This window comes from Sabethes cyaneus, chromosome 1 (assembly GCF_943734655.1).
Source record: "Sabethes cyaneus chromosome 1, idSabCyanKW18_F2, whole genome shotgun sequence".
Lineage (NCBI taxonomy): Eukaryota > Metazoa > Arthropoda > Insecta > Diptera > Culicidae > Sabethes > Sabethes cyaneus.
The window spans coordinates 21,081,541-21,096,404 of NC_071353.1; the positions used below are offsets into that span (position 1 = coordinate 21,081,541).

The window sequence follows — 14,864 nt, forward strand, 5'->3', positions numbered from 1 at the left end:
CGTGGAGTTCATCATCTGACTTACCACATAGCTTTAAATTTCGGACGGTGCATTACTGGGAGGTCACAATGCCATATGGAACATCAAATTGAATGCAACCGGGTTTGATAACTTGCCGATTATGTTCGTCAAGACAATTCTTCCGTTAGTTATGAATCAAATCACGCATATGTTCAATAGAATTATTGTAACTTCGACATATTCCAGGGGCTTTTAGTAAAAAAATTGCCACTGAAGAAAAAGTCGTTTTTTAATACGTTAACAAATCTTGGGCCGATCAGCATTTTATGCGCTTTATCCAAGCCGTTCGAGAAGCTTGAGCAGCTGAAATTAACCTGTTCGCCGAGTATCAAGCTGGGCCCCGAAAGGGACAGATCTTCCAAACCGCTACACATCGTGTATTTGACGACCTCGCAAGGGTCATCGATAGAAAGGGCACTGCTATTTTATTACTGTTGGATTTCTCGAAAGCGTTCCATACGATATCACACGAAAAGCTTTGTTTGAAACTTGAAACGCAATTCTACATTGCCAACGCAGCTGTTACGCTGATGGAATCTTCTTTAAAAAAGCTCACCCAAACTGTTTGCTATGGAGAACAATATTCCAATACCGGCATTACTACCTCTGGTGTACCACAAGGTTTAGCACTTAGACCTTTACTGTTCTGCTGTCGCGTCAACGATCTACCGCCTGTTCTCAAATCTTGCTCAATTCAGCTCTATGCGGACGATGGTCAGCTGTACATCCATCATTGTGGAATGTCTCCTCGAGAGCTTGTTCGGTTAGTTAATGAGGATATTGAAACAATTGCGATATGGTCCCAACGAAATCAACTGTTCGTCAATTAATCCAAAAGCAAGGCACTGTTCGTGAAGGACATACCCAAGGTAGTGGCATTAGATTCGTTACCAGCAATGGTCTTAGATGGACAGACTATCGAATGGACGGAAAATGCTAGAAACCTCGGTTTGGTGTTTCGAGCTGATCTGCAATGGGAAAATCTGGTCAGTCAACAGTGCGGAAAAATATACAGTAATCTGCGTTCTCTCTACCACTGTGCTACTCTATTTGCTCCCGCATATACGTGTTGAAAACTCTCGAAGGATCTAATTCTGCCAAAATTCATGTTCGGTTATATAATGCTAGTTGATGAACGATTTAGATAGTCTTCGTGCAGCCTGAAATGGTTTGGCAAAAGAATCTAATCGGTTGTCCGCTAGTAAGTTTTTATAAACTGTATTTGTGGGATAGATTTTTGAAAGAAGTTCCATATCCTGCCCAAAATGCATGAGGACAGGGATTCCTTGACATAAGACAATTTATTATTTTTTTTAAAAAAAGTTGTCATATCGAAATTGTCTTCTATCGAGACATGATTTTTTTAAAAAACACTGCATTAGCAGTCGCCAAATTTGATCTGTGTTGTGTATTTACGTTTTCTGGACTATTTACTACTGTTTGATCTATTAGTTTTAGACAATTTTTGGGATTATTTTTAAATAATGAACATTTTCATGGCGCCGCTTTTGGAATGGAAAATTAGCACTGGTGTCGTTACCAACTATGCCCAATTCCAACTCGATTCTAAGCGAAGCAAAAAGCGATTGAGAGTGTAAAGAAGCAGTTTTTGCCTGCTCGAAAAGGAGGATTATCTCTGATGAACGGTGCTGAACATGAAATAGTAATCGGATAACAATGGAAAAGTAATCCACCTGCCCGACAATTTCCCTATGTGAGGACTCCCAAGACGCAAGCCCGGGTGGCTCTTGTCGTATCAAAGACTCCTGTTCGCTGTACTCAGTCCTGCGCTACTCGATGCCAATTCGTTGAGCGTTTCGACACAGGCAAGACGGCTTCCACCTGGTCGACCCATTTAGCACGTTGATCTCCTATATTACTGGTGCTGATGGGGTTCTTGGAGAAAACGGAATTTATTGTACAGTCGTTCGGCATGCTTGTGACTTGGCTGGCCTACCGTAGACTCCCTGTTTTCGTCTGGTGTACGATGGAGATCTCTTCAGTGCTAGTGCCTCTATCTAGTGGTTCATACACCTATGCCACTCTCCGCTATCCGATTGTACTCCACTAAAAACAGTCCGCAATATTTTTCGTTTAAATACGGCAAGTGATGTCCTCCGTAACTAAGGTTACTTCCCAAGCAACAATTTCAAGCTGATCAAGCGCTTTTATAGCTAATTTTATTCAACCTGTGGCTGATCTATGGTTTAGAAATAAAAACCAGCTTTTTTCCAGCTCTTAAACATCTAAATCTGGTGATTTTATCAAGCTTCAGGCTAATTAATAGCTGCTTTCTAAGCTGCAATGAAGCTTAATAGAAACTTTTTTGCGCTTTTTAATAGCCATTTTACGCATTGCTGTCAATTCTATATTTAGAACGAGAAATAGTTTTGCAATCTGCTTTTCCAGTCGCTTAATCAACCTTTATGTAGCCAAAAAAATCTATTTTTAAATTTGAAAAAAATGGAACGCGTCATTTTTATTTTGCCGTGAACATTGTCGAACGCGATATTTTGAATTTCAAATAAGACTATTACAAATATTTAAAAAAGTTTTTGTCCTTCCAGTGTTGGGCCACTGAAGCACGAAAAAAACAAAGAGAATTTTTTATCGAGCAAAAAAAATAAGGATTTTAGGTATTTTTACTTAAAGTTTAAACGTGAAAACTAAATCTATTCTTGCTTTTAAAAAATACGTTGTTATTTTCCATGCAAAAATCTACGAACAAAAAGACAAAAACGAAAGAAAATTTATTTGGCCGAGTTTTGGAAATTCCACTGTTTGAACTTCCATTTCTATTTCGTGCTAGAAGCGTTAACTCAACTCGTACACTCATTTTTCGAGTTTTTCAGGCTGTAGAGCCCACAGACAATTGATTGTATAAAAAAAAATTTAACTCATATCCTACAATTTATTTTTTTACCCCCCGATTTTTCAAGCCAATTTCCAAGGGGGGATGACAAAAACTATGAAAATGATTTGCAATGGCCTAACTTGTCTTTTTTCCGGGAATTGAACCCGCCATCTTTTGATCCATAAGCGCTCACCGTATGATCCGCCCCATCTGCATCTGCAGAACAGACAGTGAGAATATCTTTACACCTGAAGCCTAGCCCGCCTAGCGTGAAGCAATCGATTATGTCGATAACTGAAAAACTTTTGCTGTCAGCCGAATTACGAAATTCTAGGATCTGACAGTATGTGTGCTGTGAGCCGAAATAAAACTTGATAGAAGTTTGTGAAGCCACTTTAACACCCTTAAGCAGCCTTAAAGCAGTTTGAAAGCTGTGAGCCTAATGAAAGCTTCCACTCTACACTTTTCACCTTTAAGTAGCCGTAAAACGGTTTGGAAAACTTAAAGTAGCTTAAACATCGCTTGTTTAAACACCATTTGAGTGCTTACTTTATGCAGCTTTGGTCGCTTAAAAGCAACCCGTAAACAGCCATTGCTCTTGTAATTCAGCTACCGTTGTTACTTGGGTTACGCTCGTTGATTGAAGTAGGCTCGACTTCTAGGTTGAATGCATCGTTGAATCTGCTTGCTTTGACTTATCAACCACTTCCAGTTCATCGCCGTCAATAGTCCTTGTCGTTGGGAGGCAAACGTTGTTTTCTATAGAACCTCTTCCTACCATACATTTTGTTTTCAGCACATTGATTTGTAAGTCAATTCGTACTAGCCTCCGTTTTTAGTCTGGCGTAGATTGCCTCCGCGGTCCCAAGGTTTCTAGTAACGATGTAGAAGTTTTCTGCGAAGGCTAGGAGTTTTGCTGAAGATCGTTTCCCTCGTTTCGATGTCTACTCGCCGGAGGACACCTTCAATAGCGATGTAGAATAACATCTGAACAGTCCATCCCCTTGCCGTAACCCTCTGCGCGATTGGAAGGGACTCGAGAGTGCTCCCGAAACGCGCACGTAGCACAGCACTCGTTCCAGGGTCGCTTTGATCAGCCGCGTCAGTTTGCCCGAAAAACTGGGAGAGCACCTTGTAGGCGACATTGCCCAAGAAACTGCTGAGTCTGAGTCAATATTCGCGCCCCGTAGGAAGCGTATATTGATGATGTTCGAGAAAAACCGGCCATCCATAAAAATGTTCGTTGATCAGGTGGTGGCTTTATGGATATCTTTTCGGGGAAGGAAAGTGCTTCTGATCACCAGGCGTCGGGAAATTGCAAAGATAATGCATCGCTGGTCCTAATCGTTCATGTCGGTGTGCAAGCTATGGGTCCCGATCACCGGTCTTTACATCGCTTCTCTACCTATCTGGGCGTACGTATCCCCGATGACGATCTTGATGTCCCGTGGTGAACAGCTTTCGTACCTTGCCTCCAGCTGCGCATAGAACGCTTCCTTCTCGTCGCCGGGTCTACCTTCGTATGAGCAACGCACGCGTATGATAGTGTTTTTGATCGCATTCCAGTCCATCACACGATCCTGTATCCTACCTATCATTACAAAGCCCGTTCGCAGCTCGTTGGTCGCTCCACCGCTCTGGTAAAATTGGGCCTTGCCATCACGGATTCTGCACATCTTCATGCCTTTTCTTCAGATCTTCTGTCGTCTCCCGCGAAATTCAGCGATTTGCAGTTCCAGGTATCAAGCAGCCTTTTCATGTCCATATTTCGTCGCCTTTGCTCATGCCGAATGTTCCCAGTCGAATTTCCTTCATTGGGGTAGGTTGCCTTACTAGGGCCACACTGCCGAGTCTCGTGATGGGGCTGCCGTATAAGGTGTATTACCGAGACTACACATTCCTTATTTCAGCCGCCCATTCCGGCTCAGACATTGTCATGAACTGCTCCTAACCTGGAGTCCAACCACGCACTTGGTTGAGAAATCAGGCCACCAGGAGCCGCCCCTGACAAACGCTCAAGGCTGGCATGACTATTCCTTTTGCCAACACGTAACGAACTCCTGTTGTATCTGATGGTACCTGATGCCTTTTTTTTCAGTTCAGCCAACATGCAGTCAACCCCCACCTGTGCGGGCCGTATTGCCAACGACGATGTGCTCAGCTACTATCAAAATCTACTACTATGTTTATGGAAGTATTTTGATAGTTAATTAAGTTATAATAACTATTCGATAATCGAAGACAGCAAATTTTTTAAAAGATTTATATCTTAAGCTACTGGACAATGAATAAATGAAATGAAAACGTCGGAGGGATTAAGTGCAACGTGAACGACTACCTTCTGGCTGCATCCAATGACTGCTACATTATAACCTGTTAACCGAAACATGGTTTGACCCACAAACTCTCTCTTATCAGGTGCTTGGTCCCGAAATTGAAAACTCTCGTTACGACCGTGGGACCGGAAATTGTCGAAAATTAACGGTCGGTAGTGTGCGGATTACGGTGAGCAAGAAAATGAAATGAAAAGTGATCGAAGACGATCAATGGAGCTGGCAAATAACAAACTTCCCGTGTGGAATTTACATTCCACCTGATTGGGAACGCGACGATGGTTTGATCGATATTCATCTCCCAGTCGGTTATGTCGGTGATTGATTTGGCTATCGCAACCGACAAGCTCATTATTATCAGGGATTTCAATCTACTAAGACTTCTCTGGCAACCATCCAGCTATGATTTTCTCCATCCGGATCCCGATCACTCCACTCTACACCTCGGAGCATTACGGCTTCTCGAATGCTATAACTCTGCTTCATTGCGACAGATCAACCACGTGACCAACGAGAACAATCGCAATCCGGATCTCTGCTTCGTCAGCGTACAGAATGTTGCCTCAATGATTTCTCTCGCTCCCTTGTCTCTGGTTAAGCCAGTAAGGCACGACCTTCATCCTTGCCCTCCACGACCACCACTCTGATCAAACGAAAACGAAACCTGTTTCGTATGACTTTCTTTCGAAATGCCGACCACCGAATTCATGGCCGGTTGCCGAATTCATGGCCACTATCGACTGGATTGGTGTTCTCGACGGGAATGGTGCCGAAAACGCAACATTGACTCTTTCGCACATAATTGGGCACGTAATCGATCGGCATGTACCTAAAATAGTACAGTCGCCAAACAGCAAGTCTTGGTTCTTGGTTGACTCGCGAGCTTCGCATGGTGAAGACGGAAAAAAGTGCTGCGCTTAGGACATATTCCAAATTTCGCTGGGTGAGCCTTTATATAAGATTAAGCGCTGTATACAAGAGAACTAGTCGGAAATGTTTTAGACGACACTCGCCGAGAATTCAACATAATCTGACGGTGAAATCGAAAATTTTCTGAAAGTATGTTGGCGATCAGCGTAAGTATGTTGGCGATTCAACCATGACCTTCAATGGTGAGGTTGCTTCGGATCCTCTGTATATCCCAACTATTTGTTGTAGCCAACTATTTGCTGATAAATTCGGGCGAACGTTTTGCGATGAAGTGATTCCAGTCGACCTATGTTCCGCTAATGACTGGGAATACGCTGGGTACTCTCAACCAGGGTTGCCACATGCACAGATTATTCTGTGTTTAACAGATATTTGAAAGAAATCGTCTGTACAGAATCTGTATGCATAGAATACAGATTTTCGCCAAATTACACAGAATAACAGATTTTTGAGCTTTTACATGAGAGTTAAAGAGACGGAAATAATCAGCAAAATGACTCTATCTCCTTCACTCTCATTGTTTTGCATTGGACAGATTTTTGCACAGATATTTTTCCTCGCCGTACAGATTGTCAGATTTTTCCAACAAAAAACACAGAATTATATGTGGCATCCCTGCTCTCAACATCAACGAAACAATGATCTCTACAGTCGCCGTAACGTTAAAATCTTCGACTAAACTTGGCCCAGATGGTGTTCTGTTTGAATTTTTGAAAAAGCACATCGCTGACCTGCTTATTCCCCTTCGGCTCGTGTTTGGCCTGTCCATCTTAAATACGGTATTTCCGTCCGTGTGGAAAACTCCTGTTCATAAAAAAGGAGATCGATATTATCTGATATCGATCACTACCGAGGAAACCCATCATTGTGTACCACTTCCAAGTTATTCGAGCTTATAATCATGATTTCGCTGCAGTCACACTGCAAACAGTACTTAAGTGATAATCAACAGAGATACGTCGTAGGTAGATCAACCACTACGAATCTCCTGTGTCTCACATCATATATTGCAGAAAGCTTAGTGGGTCATACTCAAATGGACGTCATCTATACTGATTTAGTCTGCCGCGTTCGACAAAATTAATAATGCTATTGCAGTTGCAAAACTGTAAAGACTCGGTATTGGTAGGAGTGTGTTGCGTTGGTTTCGTTCCTACATTGCAGGTCGTAAACTGATCGCGACGGTTGACGGGTTTCAATCTAAAGCGTTTCCTGCCTCGTCTGGAGTCCCATAAGGCACTCATTTGGGACCATTAATTTTCCTGCTGTACTTGAATTATGTCAACCACGTTCTTAAAGGCCCTCGTTTATTCTACGCCGACGATCTAAATATTTACTGCAGCATTCGCATCAAGGTCAATGTAATTTGTCTTCTACATTCTACATTGTGGACAAAGCATCCAGAAGTTCAGGATTCGTCTTACGCATCGCTAAGGGCTTTACCAACTTGTACTGCCTCAAGGCATTATACTGCTCACTTATCCGTTCGACTCTCGAATACGGTTCCATTGACTGGCATCCATTAAAACATTACCAAAACGAAATGGCCAAGATTGAGTTGATTCAACACCGCTTCTTACGCTTTGCGCTCCGTTATCTACCATGGCGAGATCCGTTCCCAGAGATGCCCAGTATTTTTCTCAGAACTTAGGGTACATGCCGCATTAATTAAAACAACCACGAATTTATAACAAAATTTTAATTTCTTTCTCCAGAGCCATACAGTGACTACAAGATCATCGTGGCAGCGTTCACCAAGAAGAACGATGGCGAACCGTCGGAGGTGTCCACCCGGACCGACATTAGTGGGCCCAGTGCACCAAAGGTGGTAAATTTAACATGCCACACGCAGGACGCCCTATTCTTCGGTTGGCGGATACCGCAAACCTATTACAACACCATCGATTACTACATCATCAGCTACCGGAACGTAGTGTTCGCTGACTTCCGAGAAATCCGTATCACAGCCAATGCGTCCATCGTGGAAACTTCAGTAGGTCCTAGTCGTGTTTCTCTAGTTCTAATTGTCTAATCAATTTTTTTCTCTCACTCCATCTGCAGATGATCATTCCCAACTTAACGACCAATATGGTTTATGAAGTGAAAGTTCGGGCAGCTTCTACGAGTGTGATCAATCCAAAGCAAATAATTTTGGGCTCCTATTCGGAACCAAAAAAGGTAGCCTTATCCCACATCTTAGTATAAAACACACCCATTAAATTCTAATTCAAAATCTCCACTAGATCTCTCTCCAACCGAACTGCGACAAAATCCCCCCGCCATCGCAGCGCCAATCATACGACGACTACAACCTGGCCATCCTAGCTGGAATCGTTTTTAGCGGTTTCGGGCTGCTGCTGATTGTGCTGGCTTTCCTACTGTATAAGTAAGTATCCCTCTTACCAACAACCAAAAAAAAACATCGCTCCGCGTTTGACGCATGGCTTCCATTCGCGTGGTTAGTTATTAATAGAAATATTCCGAGCATTAATTCCAACCAATCTAATTCTGCAGTTGCGGTTTAAACCGACCGGGGGAAGCCGAGAGACTGTTAATTACACGCAATGCTACACACCGGGAATCTGCGCTACACGCGCTACGCAAAAGCATGGATAGTTTAAGACCGCTCGTACCAGTGCACATTTCGTTTACGTTTTGTGCGCACAAAAAACTGCTCTCACACTTCACTGCTGGATCGCGGGAAAGCGTAACACGCGGTACTCCGATCGCGAGCATATCAATACATATGCATGTATGATTTCTTCTATGGCAGCACTGTTGTTTAACACAGTTCCTTCTATGGCTTGAGCGCTGCGTAGAAATTTAGACAATTAAGCATTCAAACAGTGTCACCCCTTCGTTCACTATACACTCACTGTGCGGAATTGTTTAACCAATCAATTTGTTTTCATAATGCAAAAAACGAGACAAAATACGATACGGAACTTATCGCAATGTGGTTCAAGTTCAAAATGCAATCATTTCGGTTTGTGTCGAACACGTTGTGTAGCGTCTCTTTGTTTTAAAGCCTTTCTAATAAACAAAAAAAAATGTCGTGTAGCCTCAGCATGACAGGCTGTATTCTTTATTTCGTGTTTTCGTGGGCATTTAAGTTTCGTGGGAATATCGTCCTTTTTGAAGGTGAGACAAACCTTTTGTTTCACCCATTTCTCTGGTAGTTTCTCCTCCGAAATCCTAGAAATTATTCAATAAAGTACCGTAACTTGCTGCTCTTTGCCATGCTTATAGAGTTCTGGATGTCGGTCCTGTTATAATTTCATGGACACTGGCATATTAACTTCCCGCTCCTTCTGTTATATCACCATTGAGATGCTCATCAAAGAACTGCTCGAACCTGTCGACCATCTCGGCCTGATTTGTGATCTGGTGTCCTTCCTCGTCTCTATCACATGTCATGTTTCGACGTGTAGCCATTAGCCGTATTTCGGCAAATACGATAACATCAAAGTCACTAGAAACAGTCTTTCAATAACAGTCACCTGTCTTCGTATATATCCCACCGACATTCTAGTAGTAAACAGTCTCCGGCATTCACTCGGTTTCATAATCGTCGGCCGATTCCGATACAACAAAAGGTTTGGAACAGTAAAGCGAGGGGTGACGTTAGATGCATGTACAGCAGGGTTTCTTAGGTTATAGGTAGTCAACAGTACTAGTACTAGGGCTGTCGTTAAAAGTTGGAAACAAGTTTGCAAAGGATACCTAGTCTCTTGGACAGTGACAGTCAAGTTGCGGCCATTTAAAGTGCGGCCCGCCGATTGTCCTCTCCTCTCTTCAGTTTATCACGGCGATGCAACAGCACTTGAACGGATTAATATTGTATGAAACGGTTGCTGGCATTAACATGTTGCTCGAGTAATGATCAGGAGACACAGGGGCCCGCAGCTTTTATAGAGCGATCTGATTTGCCCCGCACCATGCGTATTACTGGACACAAGTACCACTATCTGAGAGGTGTTTATTGAGCCAACCATATAAATCGAATGTATTGATGTTGAAAAGTATATTCACGTTTGACTTTTTATGTAGAGAAATTTGTTTTATCATTAGAAGTAAAAATACATTGAAAGATAAAGGCTGCTGCGCAATCAGGCACACGCTGCTGAAGCGAATCGTTTGCAGATGCTCTCTCGCGCTTGCGTAGTGATGTCCAAAAACCGCGTGAACAATCTATTGAAGTACTTGATTTCACTGATTAAAGAAATCAAATAGCCGGTTTGTTTAATAATTAGCTTAAACACATTCGTTTTTTTCTCTTTAGTTGAATAACTTCAAAAGTTATATTTTCTATAAATTCCGACCGATGCGATAAATATTTTGTGACATCACTACCCTCGCAGCCGCTCAGTCAGATAGGATTGAGTGCCAATTTCCGTCGTAGTAATGAAAGTAGCTTCAATTTTCGCCATCATAGATGGATTTTAACCAAAATTTTCCTTCCGATCCAGAAGTCGTAACATAGTTTACAAAACGAGCGTGTATGTATTTGTGTTAGGACAGCACGACAAATGTCATTCTGTAATACTCTGTAACCGGGGGTTCCAAATAGATATTGAAGTTTTTTAATGTTTCTGTTTAATTAAAGTTGTCCATTAATCGTTCGATTGATTCTAGTAAGTTTAGAGTCGAGCAGTATACCGAGATCCTTGACGCAGGTTTCGCGTCGTAACGGCATGCCCTATGGGATTCCTGAATCAGTAGTGAACGATCCTTTCATGAGAGATTGCCATCAATATTTACCTTTAGGTGGCGATCAGATAGGTATGAACGGAACCAATGCAGCAACGGGTCACCTATGCCAAGTTTATCCAGTTTTGCAATGGTAGGGTAGATGCTTTAGTAATGGAGGGATTATGTCAGGGGATAGTATTTAAAGACCATTAGAATGCTCAATTCACCAGTTTCCAATTGAACTCTATGATAATATGGTGCACCATAATGTTGGCTTTAAATGCATACCAAAATTACACAGAATGGTCTGTTGGTTAATATATTTAAAATATTGCTTTTCCTGACATTAGTCTGTGCTCCTAAAGTAATTTTATTTACCGCCCTTAGTAAGGCTTGCAGTGATCATGACAGCAGGTGGATAACAACGTAGGCTTGTTAAAATGCTATGGTTTGTTACGAATTTCTTAAGTAATTACACCGTATTGGTCTACTCAAAAGGAATTTGTAATTTTTGCACCAGCATCCTAAAGTTTAACTATGTTCCTTAGATAAAACTGTTAACAAATATATATTTCCGGAGTGATTCGTGATTGGGGCTCATCTACCAAATTGTAAACGGTCCGTTACCGATCATGCGCCGAACGAATTATGGCCCTCCAGTGCCGTCGGTCCTGGGTTGCCTTTCTCCAATCCCCACGAACACCAGCTGAACGTGCATCGTCTTCGACAGCACACACCCACCGGGTGCGGGGTCTGCCTCGGAGTCTACGGCCTCTTCCTGGTTCTCTGCTGAAAATAGTTTTAGCTACTCTTTCATCGGGCATTCTGGCCACGTGCCCAGTCCACCGCGTCCACGTACAGCTCGTGATTCATGCGCCTGCGCCACACTCCATTTTCCATTTTGCCACCAAGTCGCAGAATTTTACGCTCGAAAACCCCAAGCAGCGATCAGCTTCCTTTAGCGTCCATGATTCGTGTCCGTAAAGGACCACCGAAAGGATGAATGTTCTGTAGAGCGCCAGTTTTGTGCGAATTTGCAAACTATGGGACTTCAGCTGGCTACGTAATCCGAAGAAAGCCCGATTCGCGGCTGCAACTCGTCATTTCTCTTCGCGGCTTACATCGTTGTCACATGTCACGAGTGCACCAAGGTATATAAATTCCTCCACTACTTCATATCGTTCCCCATCACCTCGGCACCAACACCACTTGGGTTCCCACGTTCCCTACCAGCAACCATGTACTTCGTTTTGGCGGTATTAATGGGAAGTCCCAATCTCGCAACTTCCCTTTTAAAGGGCCTGAAGGCCTCTTCCACTGCTCTACGGTTGATTCCGTTGATATCGACGTCATCCGTAAAACCAAGAAGCATGTGAGATTTCGTGACTATCAACTATCATTCCATTCCTTTCCACGTTTGCCCTTCGTAATGCACCTTCCAAGGCAATGTTGAATAGCAGGTTAGAGAGTGCATCCCCTTGCTTCAGTCCATCCAACGTCACGAAAGCAGCTGAGGTCTCACCCGCTATTCTAACGCATGATTTGGATCCGTCCAGCGTCGCACGAATCAGCGTAACTAGTTTTGTCGGAAAACCATGTTCTAGCATTATCTGCCACAGCTCATTTCGTTTAACTGAATCGTACGCCGCTTTAAAGTCCACAAACAGATGGTGTGTCTGCAAGTTGTACTCCCGGAACTTGTCTAGCAACTGACGCAGGGTAAACATCTGATCCGTCGTGGAGCGACCCTCACGAAAATCAGCTTGGTACTCGCCGACGAAGGACTCCGCTAACGGTCTCAGTCTGCAGAACAGGATACGGGAAAGCACCTTGTAGGTTTACGCATTTACTCCATTCAATAGTGTCTGAAAATGCTCCTTCCACCTGGCTGCTACCGCCGTTTTGTCGGTAAGCAGGTTGCCAGCACTATCATTGCACATCACAGGTATGGCAAAATTCCTGCATCTCACCGTTTTATAGAAACTATCCTTGGCAAGAATCCTTTCTTCTGTTTGAATCGTTAGAATTATTTAAAACAAGTTTTTAGTGATGGGCGATAGAAGTGTTTAATCAAAACAAAAGACAATTTGCAGTTTAGCCCCTTGCATTGTTATGAAGTGACAGGCTTATTTGCAAATCGTTTTGTAAACAGGCGATAGTAAAGAGTGAAACTGCGTTATTTTCAAAACACAGGCGCATTGTAAACAGGCGAAATTTAATTAAAAAATCAAGACAAGGCGAAACAGAGCTGGGCGAATCTCATTGGCAAAATGCTTTGAGGCTCATTCCAAGGGGTTCAACTATAAAATTTAGATTTTGAGCTTGAATGCACAAATTTTATGCAGTATTGTTGTGAAATTATAAAATTGATTTATTCTACACCAATTTATGTCTTCAAACTTGATTTTTGCAACTTTTATTTAAATTAAGACTTGAAAATGTACTGGCAAATTATCACTGTGATATTCGTCATTGTTTACACGTTGTAAGTTGCGCCCTTATCGCGAATCACTCCGGAATTATATGTGGCATCCCTGCTGCTGGTTCATGGGCGCACGTAATTTTGCTTTCTAGGCAAACTGCAGACTAGCGGCACTTTTCCATTTCATTCCTTTCCATTGCTGGAAAGGCGGTAACTACGAAAAGCAGAAACGACGAACCACGCTTGGCACAATTATTCTGATATATAACAAGAGGTAAGCCGGCGAAACAGCATTAATCAAACGCTAGCTGAGCTACTGCCATCATCTCATTGGCATGTCTGGACGCGACAAAGGAGGAAGCATCAAGGGCAAACGAAAGTCACGCTCGAGTCGTGCACGTCTGCAGTTCCCGGTAGGTCATGTTCATCGGCTGCTGAGAAAAGTAAAGTATGCTGAGCGTGTTGGAACTGGAGCACTCGTTTCGCTGCCCTGATGGAATATCTGGCTGCTGAAGTTCTGGAATTGGCAGGAAATATGCTGTTCGTGACAACAAAACGACCAGAATTATTCTACGTTACTTGCAGCTGGCCACCTGAACTGGTATTTCATAGTGACTTATGACCATGTACGAACGGCTTCGTCGATCGCACAGCTGCTGTGACTTTCCGGTTGGTCCGTTGCAACCGGACGTGCCAAGTGTCAACCGCGGCGTTGACCCAAAATTGACCCAACTTCTGATTGGATAAAAGCGACGAACAACCGTTGACTGAAAAATATAACGCGGTATCGCTTTCAATGTTGCTGAAACTCACGATAAGTTATTATTTCCGAATTTTGATATCTTTTGTATTCTGTAGTTCTATGCTTGGTTGACCATTAGTTTTGTTTGTACACGAATTTTAATTTTCAAAATGAAATGCGAAACATGATTTTGGTCGCATAAACTGTGGCGTATTCGGGAGCTGTTGTTCGGCAAAAGAAGTTATTCTTAAAATAATATATGCAGGCAACAGTGGAGCAGAGTGTAACAAAGAATATTCAATCGGGATGGTGGTAATAAAAAGAAGAAGAGTAAGAAGCCAGATGGCACGCCCTGTTCTAGGTTGCAACAAGCCGTGCCTGGTTAGCGGTTATCGGTATTCCAATTTACCGAAAAAAGAATTACGTTAGGTGCGTTAATGCAAGTTTATTGCAAGCTAGAGTTATGATAATCAGACAATCGGTACTTTTAAGGGTCACACAACGATTGAAGAGTTTATTATATTTTCTAGCCCAGTTAATACCATAATAACACAGGCAACGAGGAAAAAGTTGAACTTTTCGCCGCTGCGGACGACCAACAAATGGCCGGAATAAGTTTTCTGGTTACGGGCGACATTTTCTGCCACTTCCAAAACGTCTGCAGCTTGTAAATGCTTTATTATCAGTGTTCTTCTTTTGTAAACTGCAGAAAAGTTTTGCGCAAATTTTGCAGCTTTTGAAAACTCGCGCGTACCGTCTACCGATTACCAGAGGATAAGCACTTATTCAACGTTGAAACAGATCATGAAAATTTATTTACTGTTTGGTTTAGTGTGACTTCATGGATATAACTCCAAAATCGGTTGAGGA

The 14,864-nt window shown here is 42.6% G+C and overlaps 1 protein-coding gene across 1 annotated transcript in view; it reads left to right on the forward strand.

Moving 5' to 3' along the window:
* The window catches only part of LOC128745466 (tyrosine-protein phosphatase 99A-like), a 199,996-nt gene that overhangs the window by 171,820 nt on the left and 13,312 nt on the right, over positions 1–14,864 (forward strand). Inside the window, exons 9-11 of the mRNA XM_053842542.1 lie at positions 7,854–8,131; positions 8,200–8,316; positions 8,382–8,524. Of these exons, the coding sequence (XP_053698517.1) occupies positions 7,854–8,131; positions 8,200–8,316; positions 8,382–8,524 (538 nt within the window). The remainder of the gene's footprint in view (positions 1–7,853; positions 8,132–8,199; positions 8,317–8,381; positions 8,525–14,864) is intronic.